The sequence below is a fragment of the Drosophila hydei genome, unplaced genomic scaffold, assembly GCF_003285905.1.
Source record: "Drosophila hydei strain 15085-1641.00,03,60 unplaced genomic scaffold, DhydRS2 tig00008114-arrow-pilon, whole genome shotgun sequence".
NCBI classification, from domain to species: Eukaryota; Metazoa; Arthropoda; class Insecta; order Diptera; family Drosophilidae; genus Drosophila; species Drosophila hydei.
Window position 1 is genome coordinate 5,788,628 of NW_022045827.1, and position 14,514 is coordinate 5,803,141.

The following is a 14,514-nucleotide window of genomic DNA, read 5'->3' on the forward strand; positions in this document are numbered from 1 at the left end:
TAGTGTAAATGGTTATTTTTATGAACTCTCCAAAACTGGAGACTTCTTAAAAGGCGTTTAGCAGCACAATGGTAACTTATTACTAACGATTATTATCAGCTGGTTATGAACAAATGCTAAAATAATGCTAACTGTTAACTCTCCAAATTTGTAGACTTGCCCTAAATGTTAAACTCCATCACTTTACATACAATTCAGCACAATTATATGTGCTACAGTCTATGCTGTAAGTATTCAAGTTTGTAGAGTCTCAGCAAAACTCTACAAATTTTGTATTTTAAATGATTTTTATCGCTGCTTTAATCCAACAATCAAAACAAACAATGCTGCTCTATAAAATCATGAACGCCGCCTAAATGTAGCGCATTTGTCGCATCTAAACGAGAGCCGACAATAACTTAGACCATGACAACATATTTCACAATTACAAAACAATACCCGCCCACCGCTAAATAGAGAAACCCGGCAGCTCTTCAGGCTACATGGCGAACAATAGAACCATATCCGAGCGCCCAACTGTCATAGCCAAGGCAGACGAATAGGCGTAGACGCCAGACCAGAATCGCGACGCGTCTATGCGGCGGCCTACTGCGGCGGTCGCATGCCAAGCAAGAGACACACACAGATACAAATGCAGATGCAGATGTAGATGCAGATACAGATACAGATACGAATGCAGATGCAGATAGAGCTGCTCTGTAGAGCTGCCAGAACGAAACCAGATCAAAGCCTATGGCAATAATTATGACGACGAGGAGCCGTCGTCAAAGTGCGGTTCGTGCCTTAATAAACTCCGCAAGCGGCCGCATATTGAAAATTTCAATAATAATCAAACAGCTACAGCAACAGCAGCAGCAACAACAACAACAGCTATTAAATTTTATATATATAATCGTGTGTATGTTGAAGAAATAACAACTTTGGATGGATGGCGTTATACGTATTATTGATTTAAACATCAAGATAAATTACATTGGAGTCTGCCCAAGACCCAAGCGCAGAGGCAGCAGTTCGCATTAGAAGGCGTATTAGATATATAAAACTGCACTCGAAGAAAGTTGGCCAAAGTTGACGACCTAATATAATAAGCCATTAATATCTGAACTACTCACTGCTTGAGTTAAATTTTCCAGTTTTAGAATTGAAAATAAAAACCGAAAGAAAAGTCTTTAACTAATTTAAGTTTTAGCCACTGATTTGTGAAGGTTTTTCTTCAAGTGTACTGCAACAGCTCTTCGAACAGTAACGACTTTTTGTCAGCCTGCCGTTGTTGTAATTGTAGATAATTGTTGTTGTTATTGTTGTTGCTGTTGCAGTTGTTGCAGCTGCCTTTTTTTAGTTTTTTTTTTTTTTTTGCAGGCGCTACAAATTTCCAAGCCCCACTAGGCGCATTTGCGCTGGCGCACGATCCCCACAAGCCCAGAAAAACAAAGCCCAAGCAACGAAACCAAACGAACAACCGGCAATTGTAACATCAACATGAGATGTGCCTGGGCACATTAAGCCAAGCAGCTTCAGCTCCTGCCACAAAATATTGTTGAAGCTTTCAATTGAACTTAGCTCTTGAGCTAGGCAACTAAATGCAGCTCTTTACTCTCTATTTTTTAAAGAAATTTCAATAAAAATATGTTCAATAATATATATTTACCAATTTGCATATTCTGAAATAATTTTGTTTTTTAACTAATTTCATAAAACATTTCATAGCTGCCGAACAACTCTTAATTGGCTGCATCTGCATATTTATTAGCTTCCTTGAGCTCAACAAAAATATATTATATTTTTGACTTTCGAATGGCTTTAGTCGATACCCAATACGTGATGCCCTATACGCTCAGCCCGCTCTGTTTTCGGGCCTGAGTCTACTGAGGCTACTCTTTGACTTGCGTCTAATTTCTTGAAGTTGCCTTTTGGGTTTGTGGTGCTGCTCTCTAACTGCGCAGAGACGCCACCAAAACGCTGAATGTCGTGCCACGTTCTCTGTGCCATCCACCCCGCGTCCCCCTCGCCAACACTGTCACTCTGCTCCACAATCTGCAGCCGTCGCCCGTTGTCGTTTAAATCGTACCACCACGGGCGACATAAAAATAATGAAGTGTGCGGGTGTGGTCGACTCGCTCTTAACTTGGCCCGGCTGACTGTCTCTCTAACTGTCTGACTGTCGGCTCTGTCGGCTCTGGCTGTGGTCTGGCCTGGCCTGGTCTGCTCCGGGGCTGACTGGCGATCTGTTTCGACTGTTGCCAAAGACGTCGAAGCCAACGAGACGTTTGCAGATTGCTGAATCGTGTTTAGCCCAGCGGTGCGCTTTGCCATCAAACCCAATAAACATTTGCTACACCACTTAGAACCAGCTGAAACTACTGTGCGCAAATTTTGCACTAGAGCAAATATCATTTTCTTAAAGTTTGTTTCTTTTTTCTTTGCATGTGAAATAATATTTTTATATTGAGATAAGTAAAGCTATGCGGAGATCCACAAAAAGCTTTTAACTTACTTAAAAACAAATTAATTATTTTCCACTATAATATATATTTTTTACTAAAGATAATACTCTCTAAGTTATCTGAAGTACATCATAGACTAAATATAGTATAGTAGCATAAAGAGCAAAGAGCATTTATCCTTTATAATAACTTTATCTCAGAGCAACTAGTGTCTACTCCTACTCTTTCAATCTCGACGTTAAGAACTTGTCTAAGAATATGTTCGCTGTGTTATTTGCCCACTAGTTGACGTACACACACGCCCAACAACAGCTAGAAATATAACGGTATCCAAGGTTGTGCTACGCTTAAAATGTAATTGTTCGACTTAAAGAGCTGCAGCAACAATAACAATAACAACAACAACAGCCGCAACAAGAACAACTGTAACGACAAGTTTTGGCTCAGTCTCTAATCAAAAGACGCAAGCGAAATACCAGTCGAAAGGCAGTCGCAGCTACCCACCTATAAAAGCCCCATGTGCATAGCAGCAGCAGCAGCAGCAGATACAGATACAGATACATTTGTATCTATATAGCCCATGCACATGCCATGGATATGCGACTAGGCAAACACACACCAACACACAACAGCCGCACAAGACAAGCGCCGCACTCGCTGATTTGACTGACTTTGAGCTCTATGCGGGAAATTTTCACTTGAATATTCGACACACTTACGAGCCGAGGCGACTGGAGCCGGCGCACAGCTGGACGCCTTGGCGCAGGACTGTCTGACGGTCGGGCGGACTTGATTTTTTGTTTCTCGTATACCCTGTATTTGTTGGAAACGGGTGCACGAGGCGTCTGATAAACTAGTGCAAAATGTTGCCTGACATAGGCTTGAGTGTCTGTGATCAGGATCAACAAATGAATCACGGTAAATATATACGTTAACATGCTATCGATAGCTTGCAATCGATAAGTTTTTAGTAAGTGGAAAACATAAGGGACATATATATCTATATCAAATCAAATTCATTCGATTTTGAGACATCTGTTCGTATATTTATTACATGCTATCGATAAACTTCTAATCGATTAATCTCTGAGAGTTTTTTATAATATAATACTCATTCTTTTCAATTTTTGATTAATATAGATAGTCTTTGAAATATAACAGTAGTTTATGTAATTGAAATGCATCGGATAAAGGTAAGTTAAAGTGACCGATAACTGATTTAAGTCAGTTTAATCGATATTAATTGCTAATAATATCTTGATTCGACTAATATGTCATAGATAATGTAAAAGTTTTGCAATTTTAAGTTGAAATTATCGCCCGCCAATTTTATTCACAGAAATCGATATCATTTAAAAGATTTATCATTTGATTTTAAGAGTCTCTAAAGGATGAAACATCTGGAAACAGAAAATTTGGAACAGTTCTAATACATCACTTTTGCTTTTCCAATATTAAAGCAAGAGAGTGATCACATATATATAAAAACTATATCTGGTTTATCGATATATCTAAGATCAATCTCCTAGCACTGCAATAGTTAGATATGAGAATAAATTTCCCTAAAATATAAAACCTGCCCAAATATATTTAGATTTTATATATGTAGCTTTTGCTCGCGCAGGGTAACTTCTCGCTGAGCACTCTCGACTAGATCACTCTTACTGGTATCGCTTTTTTCAGGGAGGGGCAACGTGGCAATTCTGGAGGCTATGCATCATCATCAACAGCATGGCAGCATGTTGCAACAATATGCAAGCGCTCTGCATGCATAAAATATTATGCAACACGAGGCACACAACAACAGACAACAGACAACAGACACAGCAGACACAACAGACCAGACGACACTTGGCTCTGCTTTGCTGTCTATTTCACAGCTGTTGTTGCTGCTGCTGCTGTTGTTGTTGCTGTTGACAGCATTTAGGTCTAATTGAATTGCCATTGCCTGTTCAAATGTTACGTCGTAATCCTGGCTTCAAGAACGCTTTGCTCCCATTTAAGCAAAGCCCATAAATCTGCAGCAGCATGAATAATGGCAAAGAGTTGGGGCAGAGGTAGGCGCGCACACCGACCAGTGTTGCGAAATGCGCCAAGTAGCACCAAGAAATCTTGAAAATAATAAAATGACTAGTGCCAGGGCACGATCAAGACCAAGTGCTGCTGCTGCTGCTGCTGCTGCTGCTGGCTTAATAACAATAACAATGGAGCTGCTCGGCAGTTAAGATCGGTCGCCTTCACAGTAGTCAGCATTGGGGCGTCTGCAGTTCAACGTTCAAGTGGCATAGTACGCCCTAGAAAAATGAATTGATCCGATTGTTGCGACTGCTGCGGCGGCTCAGCCGGCTCACTGGGCCAAGCTTGGCTCAATTCTTTTTGTGTTTTTCTTCTCGGCTACGGCTCATTGTTTGCAACTTTTTTTTCTATCTTCACAAATCAGAGTCACCCGCGCCTTGAAAAAAAAAAAAAACTAAGAACGTTGCTAATGTGTTTAACCTGCTGTTCAATGCTCGCTCGAGGCTGCTAAGATGAGCCATATTTATTTGGAATCGTTAGGAAAAATATATGCTTACTTTAAACTGATCATCGAATCAAGTAGTAAACTATGCTGACTACATACATCTTGACAAGCCTGTCATCTACCAGGTCAATTCATATCAACATAATCCCTATCTGCCCCTACATATCTCAAGTCCTCAGAGTCTATCCATAACAACCAGTCCCCTTTCTGGTTTACAACAGAAGCTGTTGACTTTAGGTTAGAAATATACATAGGTACAAAGACTTCTCCCATTAGCTTCGCTGCCGCTCAAATATTCTTAGAATTTTATCGGACAATGAGTATAAAATATGAGAAGTATAATTTTTTTACTACACACTAACAGATGTCTCAAAAACCCATATACCCACTTTCACCATTGAAACGAGCATAGAAATATACTAAAAACTGATGATACAATCGCGTTTTTGACTTTGAAAAGTCAGCAGCAATAGCCTAAGCAACAGCAACAGCGGCAGCAATTGCAGCAGCCACAGCAGCTCGACTGATCCATTGTTCAATACTCGTAGCTGCTCGACTGATTGTTATTGTTTATGAGAGAGCTGCACTCGAAACAAATTTTGTGGCACTTGCAACATTTTTATTTGGGCTTGTTTTTCGGGTCTGTTAACAGCAGAAGAAATCGTCGTAGCCAGGCTTCAATTGGAGCTGATACTGCCCAAACTTGGGGATTTCGCTACCCTTCGGTGACTCCTGCTGCAGCCAGGTCATCATCTGCTGCAGCTTGTCCTGTGTGCCCTCCAGTTCGCCGCTAACCGCATATCCGCATTGGGTAGACGTCATATAGCCGCGCACATTCAGCTCGGTGGCCTTTAGGGCGGCACGTGGCATCAAGGCCTTGATATCGGACAAGTACAGCTTGTAGGAGACTCTGTAAACTGCAATCGGTTCACTCAGCTCAAATTGCATGGACATTTTTGGTATGAACAACGAGTAGAAATATTACGAAAATGCGTTATTAATTTCTTTGTTTCTTGAATTGGTATTGAAATAGAACCAAAACAAAAAATATATAAATATATATATATATATATCTATATATTATAGATATATGTATATATTTTTATATGTATCTAATATATTTCAATACCAATCCAATAAGCCCTGATAGTAGAATTAGTGTTTGCTATGATTTTTCCATTGAATGTGATTGAGCCGAAACAGGCGTTAAAAGCTTAACATATAAACACGTTTACCAACACTATTTCGAATTTTTACAAGTAACCCAAGCCTTATGTGTTCTGTTGAAGTCATTTTAGATTTTACAAAATTTGTTCAAAGTGCATTTTACAACACTGTTAATCAACTATACATTTCTAAAGGTCACTTGATCGTTATTTTAAATTTCTTCAAGTTTTATGAAGATAATTATTGAATTTCCAGTTCTTTATAGCTTTGCAATTTATTTTCTTACATCTCAACGTTTCCTCTAGCAAATGTGTCATTTGAAAGAAAGGTCGATTCTTAAGTTAAGTGTTGTAAAATTGAAAAATTTTTTAACTAGAAATGGAACAAGCAACAACGGAATCTGACTTGCCTTACTCCTTTGACAGTGGAGCCTATCTCAAATTGGTCGCAAGTCACGTGTTGACTGACAAAAGCGACAGCGATAGCGTTAAGCAACTTCATCCCGTGGACAGCTTCACTTCGCTCGGTGACCATGAGACGAAAGTTTGCTACTGTGTGTGCAAGGTGTGCCGTGAGCGCAGGAAGACGTCGATCTGCAAGGAAACCCAGTATCAGGTGGAGTTCCAACTGCACGGACTGAAAGCCGACGATAAGAAGTTCGTTTCGAAGATGATCAAGCATTGCCGCAAAGCCAATCTCAGTGGCTACATTATCTATACATATGAACGTGAGGATGCAACGGGCGTCATGGCCGGTGCTATCAAGGACATAAATGAGGTCAAGGATTGGCTGTTAACACAAAATAATTACATACCCGAGCCGATGAATGAGAACATCTATTTCTCCTGGTTCCTGGTGTCGCGCAAGCCGTCTCACCTGCAATTCGACGAGCGCGTCAATCCGCCACAATCGACTGAAAAATCCCTAGAATTCGGCTCAAGCGATTAGAGCAACGAACTTTTCTCGCAGTGTAATGCAGCTGACTCGTGCTGCCAACAGCGTGTACCCATTGTTCAACACTGTTTTGTTTTTTATTTTTTTGGGCCTCAATCTCTTAATTAAATATGCGACTAACTGGCACCCGAAGCAACAAATTTATATATATCTCGACTAAGCTCAGGTCGAACTCAAAGATCGTCGTCGTTTAGTGTCGAAATTGTGCAAGTTTTTGATTTTTCCTGCTGCTGTTTTGCTGACGTTGTTGTTTATGTTTCGTTTGTTATTGTTGCTGCTGTTGTAGTAATCACACAGCCCGCGAACAAGAAATTAAATCAGCCAAGGTTATCTGGCATTAATAAGCCCCCTTGCTTTTTGGCTTACATTAACTTGACTCGCAGCTCGAGCTGCCTTTTCGCCGTCTACTCAATTATTAAATTTGCAATTTCCGTGGCCTGAACTTTTGGGTCAGTAGACTGATTTAAATCAAAGCAATAATTGTGCAAAAAAAAAAGAAAAAAATGATAGAAGAAATATTGGAAACACAGAACCACAACAAAACTGGCGATAAAATTTGACAAATGCTCAGTGGGGCGAACCCCACAGCGGATGTGGCCAAAGTTTAAAGTGCTTTGGGTGAGGCAGCGTCTCCAGCTCTGCACACACACACACACACACACACACACACACATTCGCTGAGCTAAGTGGCTTTTCATGACATTTTATTGACACTTCCCTCCCCCTAGCCAGGGGAAGACCTGTTTTTTCAGCTATTCGGCTACGGTTTCGGTTTTCTCACTCGACTTAACACATTTGACGAAGATGTCTATGCCAGAAATGACGTGTCATCAATGGAGCTTAGGCACCCACATAGAGATGTACCCAACACACACACTCAGAGAGATCCAAAAAAACCACTTGATAAGGCTCGAAAATATAGCTCGTAATAAGCCTGGCATTTGAGAGAGAGAGGGATAGAGGAAGAGAGAAAGAGAAGGCGACAGATCCACTTGGAGGTAGTCTTCGATGTTTTGTTGTGTAGGCGTCTGACAAAAAAAATAATAATTAAAAATCATTTGAAATGCGGAAATGTTACCAAGAGCTTAATGCCAGCCATGTTATACAAATATATCAGATTACTTGTTTTGGTTACTTCAAAAATAAGAGAGAGAAAAAATACATTACAAAAATAGAAAAGAAAACAAACGGAATTGAAGTCGAGGGCAGATCAACAGATCAGCCAGATCAGCAGATCGGGTCGAGTAGGCAGATGACCAGCGAACACGATTTCATTGAACGATTCGCTGCTATGAATAATGGATTGCCATAACGAGAACATACAGCAACTGTTGAGTAGAAAGCCTTTTAATTTGAAAACATATTTATTTCATTTATGGATCGTATTAGTATAGATAGTAGTGGAGTATAGTATAGATCAAACTAACCTCAGACTAGGCAGAGAAAAAAAGTGGGCAAGTGAAAGCTAGAAAAAGAGAGTGGGTGAAGGAGGGAGAATGGAAGATGCTGAGAAATTGTGACGGGGAGAGAGCGAGCTTGAAATAGATATGAAGAGAGAAACGTTGAAATGGGATGAAAAAGAGAGAGAGATAGAAAGATGGAGAGAAAGAGATAGAAATAGAATAGAGATAGAATAATAGAAATAGAAAAACGTAGAGGTAGGGACAGATCAAATATAGAAATAGAGAGGGAGAGAAAGAAGGAGAGAGTGAGAGAGAATTAAATAGAGAGAAGCAGATGAAGGGCGAAACAAAATAAAGGGAGAGGCAGTGAGACAAAGAGGAACAGAATGAGACAGATAAAGAGAGATAGAGAGAGAGAGAAACAGATGGAGAACGAAAGATATATAGACAGAGTTAGACAGACAATGAGGGAGAGGTAGAGAGAAAGAAAGAGGGATGGATAGATAGAGGGCAAAAGAAAAACAAACAGATACGAAAAGTGAGAGAGACGAAAAGGATACAGAAAATTAAAAAGACCCAGATTACCTTGAACAGACGGATAGACAGGGCTAGATCAAGATGGTGTTTGATCTAGACCAAACAAATATAAATATATAAAGTAAGCGATTACACATCCTTCTGCCTCTTACAGTCAAAGTAAAAAATACTCGTACTTTCCCATAAATCAAATTGCATCAGCTATTAGCAATGTCGTCTGAATCACACTTCACAACTAAAATATAAACTTGGCATTTAGTTGCAACTCTTAATTATGAAACATTCAATAATTGTGTATAATATTTAAGAACATTTAATTAAGACCGTATTGCACTTAATAGCATATTCCGTGCCTAGACTAGTGTACTGCTAGTCGAGTATACCCAGCTGCACCCACGAATGAGCCATAGCTTGAGGATTAGTGTTTGAGAAACTATTTCCATTTTGGCGTTTGCTTTAGCTCAAATTCCAATAATTAAATCCTAGTAGATGCATGAAATAATAACAGCTGCCACCACAGAAGCCTTTTTAGCCAGCTAATATTTAATAAACTACTAAAAAATAAGTAAAACAAAAACTATTTTAAGACACCAGACAGCTAAGGGGCAAATGCAGCTCGAGTTGCACTCGGATTCCGACTCACTTAGTTGGGCAGCTCCTAAACGTTGCACAGAAGGTCAGACCCCGCACGTTTCATGGCTCGAAGCGCACCTATCGTATAATTAGAAACGAACGACAACAACAGGCATCTCTATGTGTGTGTGTGTGTGTGGGTGTGTGAGTGTTCAAGCGCGTGTGTGTATGTGTGTGTTCGATTGTGTGTGGCCGCGTACGCAGCGCTTAAATGAGCCAATTGCAGAACGTTTAGTGCTATACATAAAAGAGCGAGAAACATATAGCTATATAGATACAGATACAGTTACAGCTATATGGTTATCGAGTGTCTGAGTATAAGAAAAACACGAGTTAAAACAATAACATAAAAAGGAAAACTGTAAGCAACATAAAAGCACCTCGAACTTTATATACACTTGTTGATATTGAGTGAAATGAAAGATCTTTGAGATGATATGATTGATATGATGATATACTATATTATGATGATATATTAAATCGATATTGCTATACGAATATGTTACATATATATAATTGATATATATGATTTATGTACATATAACATTTATTGATAAATGTACTTTTAGCTATTGCTACTAAATCAAATACTAAATATAAAATGGAGTGAATAGTTTAAGAACTTTATCACTAAAGTCTGTTATAGAACATTTGCTATAATAATATAAGAAATTGGCGTAAAAAAGTTGAGCAATTTAGTAATCCGGACAGCGACAGAGATGACATTGACCCATGTCATGCCTCAAATAATTGAGGGATATGTGTTCTCTACACTTGGAATATACATAAAATTTTGAACTTCAAAGAAATTTAATATGTAGCAAATATTTAGAAATAATTTAGAAAATAATAAAATATAGCAAGTACTTAATTATTATATTAAGAACTGTATTTAAAAGGAAAATAAGGAATATTATAACAAAAAAACTTTGCTTAATATAGAATTTTTGATAAACAAAAATAAAATTTATTGAAAAAGTGGTTTTAAGTATGTATTGATATATTGGAACATCAGATATCAGGAAACTATCACAAATTGTGATATTCCATTAAATCCCCAAACTACTCAAAACATACCATATTAAATATATAAAAACATATTCTCCTAAAACATACCTATATAGATTGAGTTCTCTCCAAGCTCAGTTAAGAACTTGCTTTGCATACACAAATTACATAGATTCTATGCTGCGCTGCGGCTCTATTTTTTTCAGCTCTAAAAATATATAAATAACTATATAGATATATATATATGTACCTAGCTAGGGGGTACTGACAAGCGACTGTAACTGAGACGCCAACAGCGAATCACTGGGCATATGCTGATGCTGTGTGTCGTATGCGATGCTGGGCAATCGTACGCGCACTCGGCTCGAATCCGCGACAAGCTGAGCTCAGCCCAGCTCAGTTATATCAATTTGAAGCCCAGCCGCACCTCCCCCAAGGTCCACTGTCCAACTGAGTGGCTCGTTCTCTCGCTGCTGTGTGTGGAGCGCAGTGAGCGCGCGCGCGCGCGCATTGCCGGCGACGGCCCCGGCCCCGGCTCCGGCCCCATGCAAAGTTTGTTTGAAGGCGCGCGTCGCTGATACGTCCGACATATGTATATATGCACACACACAGGCACACAATCACATGTATATACATATACATATACATATGCTCACTTTCGATGTATTTCATTTTTTCTTTCGTTTTCATTCGCTGCGCGATTTGAAAACGTTTAAATAACAAGCAACAACAAGCAGCAACAACAACAGCTTCCACTGGCGGGCGGGTCTTCTGCGCGCACACACAAAACCCAGCAAAACTTTACGAGCTTTTTATTATTTTTTTTTCTTCTTCTTTCGTTATGTTTGTGTTTTTTGTTTTGCTTTTCGCTTTGAGCCAATTATGTGCAGCAGCTGCCGTTAAGGGTGGGCGCGCGGGCAGCGAGAAGTGCTAAAGCTCCTAAGCGTTGTCGTTGTTGTTGTTGTTGTTGCTAAAGCTGTTGTTGCCGGCCATTGCTGTTGCTGTTGCTATTGCTCTCACTCGTTGTTGTTGTTGTTTCTCTCAATTTTGTTTTCTATTTTGCGCATAAATTTATCAAATTCCTCTTTTTTATTTGCATGCTTGTCATTACTGTTGTTGTTATTGGCCATTTAGTAAAAGGCTTTAAACCATAAGCTAAACGTTTTTTAAATTGTTGCTATTGTCGCTGTTATTGTTGTTGTTGCTGCTGTTGTTTGTCGGGCTAATTATATTGAACATATCAATTTGAATGGCATCGCTTGTTTATGGGCATTGCGAGTCTCGTTTATGTTAATTTTCATGCACTACTCGCTACGTATTTAAATATTCGTTGAAAAATATATTTCACTTTTTTCCTTCTTTTTGTGCAATTCAGGAAATTTATAACTAAGCTTAACTAAACATGATTTATATTGACTCGACCCCGATCTTGAGCGCGTTTAGGAAATAGAAAGGTTGAGAAATTGGCAACGTCGAATGGAAATCGTTAAGCCTAGTCTATTGGAAACTCATAAAACCCATTTAAGCTCAATGGGTAGCAGAAACGTTAAGCTGAACGAATGAACCACATAAAAAAACTACAAAAATATATATAAAAAAATAAATAGTTTAAATACTATCGTAAAAGTAGATATATAGAGAATATATATTTTTTATAAATAAAATAAATTTATAAATTAGTGTTAAAAGATTAGGATATGGCCAAGCTAATTCAAATAATAAAAGTAATATGAAAATAATTCTAAAAAATATTGAACCTAAGATTTATTCCTAAGGAGACGAAAACCAAATCAAATTTGTGACAAAAAAGGAAAGTCAAATAAGTTGTAACAAATAATTGATTTAGGCAAAAACAGATTTTTAAAAATTACAAATATTAATTCAGAATAGCAAATAAAAATAAATAATTCTAAATATAATATATAAAAAATGAATAAAAATTATTAAATGCATAAAACATAATTCTTAAAAACATAATATATATAAAAAATAATATAATAAATAGTAACATAATACAAATAAAAAAAAATTATTTTCATTACCTTGCGAAAGTTATCTAATAAGTAAGTAATACATTAACACTCGATTGTCTTAATGTATTTTTTATTTGCCTTTTTATATGAGAAATAATTTCTATTCAGAATTATTTGGGAACATAAATTTAGTTAATAAGCCGAACAGATATGCAGCTTAAACTTAAATATTAAAAAAAAGAAAATAAAAAATATTAATTACAGATTTTCGGCGGTTTGGGGACTCATTAAAAGCTGAGCGATAAATCCTTAGTGGGATTGGGTATTGCAACTCATTGCACATATCAGAGTCTTGCCACTTAAGCATTATCAGGCCATCAATCAGTGCAAGCCAACAAGATGCTTCCTTGCCACATGCCACATGCCACACAACAGCAACAGCAGCAACAACGGCAACGGCAACAAAAATCCATTAACTTAAAATGGGATAGAAAAAAAATAGTTGTGAACTCATTGACTCAAATAAATAAGAGGCACGCGGCCAGGCTGCCACAGAGAGGCAGAAAGGCAGAGCGGGGCACAAGATCATCAGTAACAATAACAACAGCAACAGCAACTGTTGCTGTTGCTGCCACAACAAACAACTACAATAATAGAGGAGCCGCGATTTGCAAATCTGTGCCATAAGCTGCCACAAGTGTCGGATGATGCTGGAGGACGATGCGAGTCTCTGTCAGCCATAAAAAAATACAACAAAAATCGGACAAACGATCGTTGGTGCTGTTGTAACCTGGGTACCTGTTGCAGTTGTTTGGCTGCAGTTGCAGTTAGCCTTCATCGCGTAACGGTACAATTTCTACAAGGGAATGTGCTTTCATTTTGAAGTGTTGCAGCCATTGGACTTGGACTTGGACTTGGACTTGCGGCTCATTCAAAAATCTAAACAAGCAGCAGAGAGGCGACCGCTACTGTTAGACAGCATGTTGCATGCAACAGGCAGCAGGCAGCAGGCAGCAGGCAGCTGGCAGTTAGTCACTTCACAAAGTCATTTTTGATTTGATCGATTTCGTGCAACACAGCCACAGAAGCTCGGTAGAAGCCACATGACATGGTCTTGAACATGGCCAGGAACAGCCTTAGAAGTAGGACAGCCAAAAGCCTGCCACACAAACCCTTCTCCCATTTGCAGCACACACTCACATATGTGTGTGTGTGTCGTATGTTAATCGCCATCAGCAAACTGTTGCCGAGTGAAAGACGTAGTTGAACTTTCCATTCTCCATGTCAGTTAAGACTTATCTTAAGCTGCTGCTTAATTATTGTACGAGCCCTGGACTTGGACATGACCAACTGTCCAGCAGTAGCAGCAGCGCTAGCAACGGCAGCTGCGTCCCTCATCGTTGTTGTTGCCGCCGCGAGCTTCATGCGCCGACTACTGCCAAGCGCAACTAGACGCGCTCACTTTTGTTTATTTTGTTTTTTCTTTTATATTTTATGTACGACATCTGGCTTGTCTTTCGTGTGGAACGCATGTGGAACATCTAGCTTCGGGTTTTTGGTGCTTCGTGTCGTTTCGACTCGTGCTGGGGCGGAAGATCTCCACCCAGTTTCGGATGCAATTGGAATGCTGTTCAGCGCCGGCTGCGCAGCGACTGCGTATTTTCATTGAGTAAAAAAAACAGTTGGCGCAGCTGTGCAGGATGCACGCGACTGCCTCATTTACCGTTTTGTTGTTTTGTCTGCCAGCGTCGCTGCCGCTAAACTTGTCTAGGCAGCCGAGCACTCAAACGCGAAGTCAACTTTAAGTCGTACTCGTAGTCGTGGCCGTCGTCGTCGTCTCGCAGCAGTTGCTCTATTCGTTTTTGCTGTGTTTG

The 14,514-nt window shown here is 39.1% G+C and overlaps 2 protein-coding genes across 2 annotated transcripts; one reads left to right on the plus strand and one right to left on the minus strand.

Moving 5' to 3' along the window:
• Positions 1–5,562: 5,562 nt before the first annotated feature.
• Positions 5,563–5,993, minus strand: LOC111605548. The gene has a single exon (XM_023324110.1). It carries the CDS (start codon positions 5,917–5,919, stop codon positions 5,611–5,613), a length of 309 nt encoding a protein of 102 aa, XP_023179878.1. The 5' UTR covers positions 5,920–5,993; the 3' UTR covers positions 5,563–5,610.
• A 383-nt stretch (positions 5,994–6,376) lies between these two features.
• LOC115483187 lies at positions 6,377–7,430 on the plus strand. The gene has a single exon (XM_030224370.1). The coding sequence runs from the start codon at positions 6,511–6,513 to the stop codon at positions 7,078–7,080; it is 570 nt and encodes a 189-aa protein (XP_030080230.1). The 5' UTR covers positions 6,377–6,510; the 3' UTR covers positions 7,081–7,430.
• Positions 7,431–14,514: the final 7,084 nt, after the last annotated feature.

Bases quoted from the DNA above. Each gene is read 5' to 3' on its own strand.
- LOC115483187 (XM_030224370.1), top strand. From the start codon at position 6,511: ATGGAACAAGCAACAACGGAATCTGACTTGCCTTACTCCTTTGACAGT.
- LOC111605548 (XM_023324110.1), bottom strand. From the start codon at position 5,919: ATGTCCATGCAATTTGAGCTGAGTGAACCGATTGCAGTTTACAGAGTC.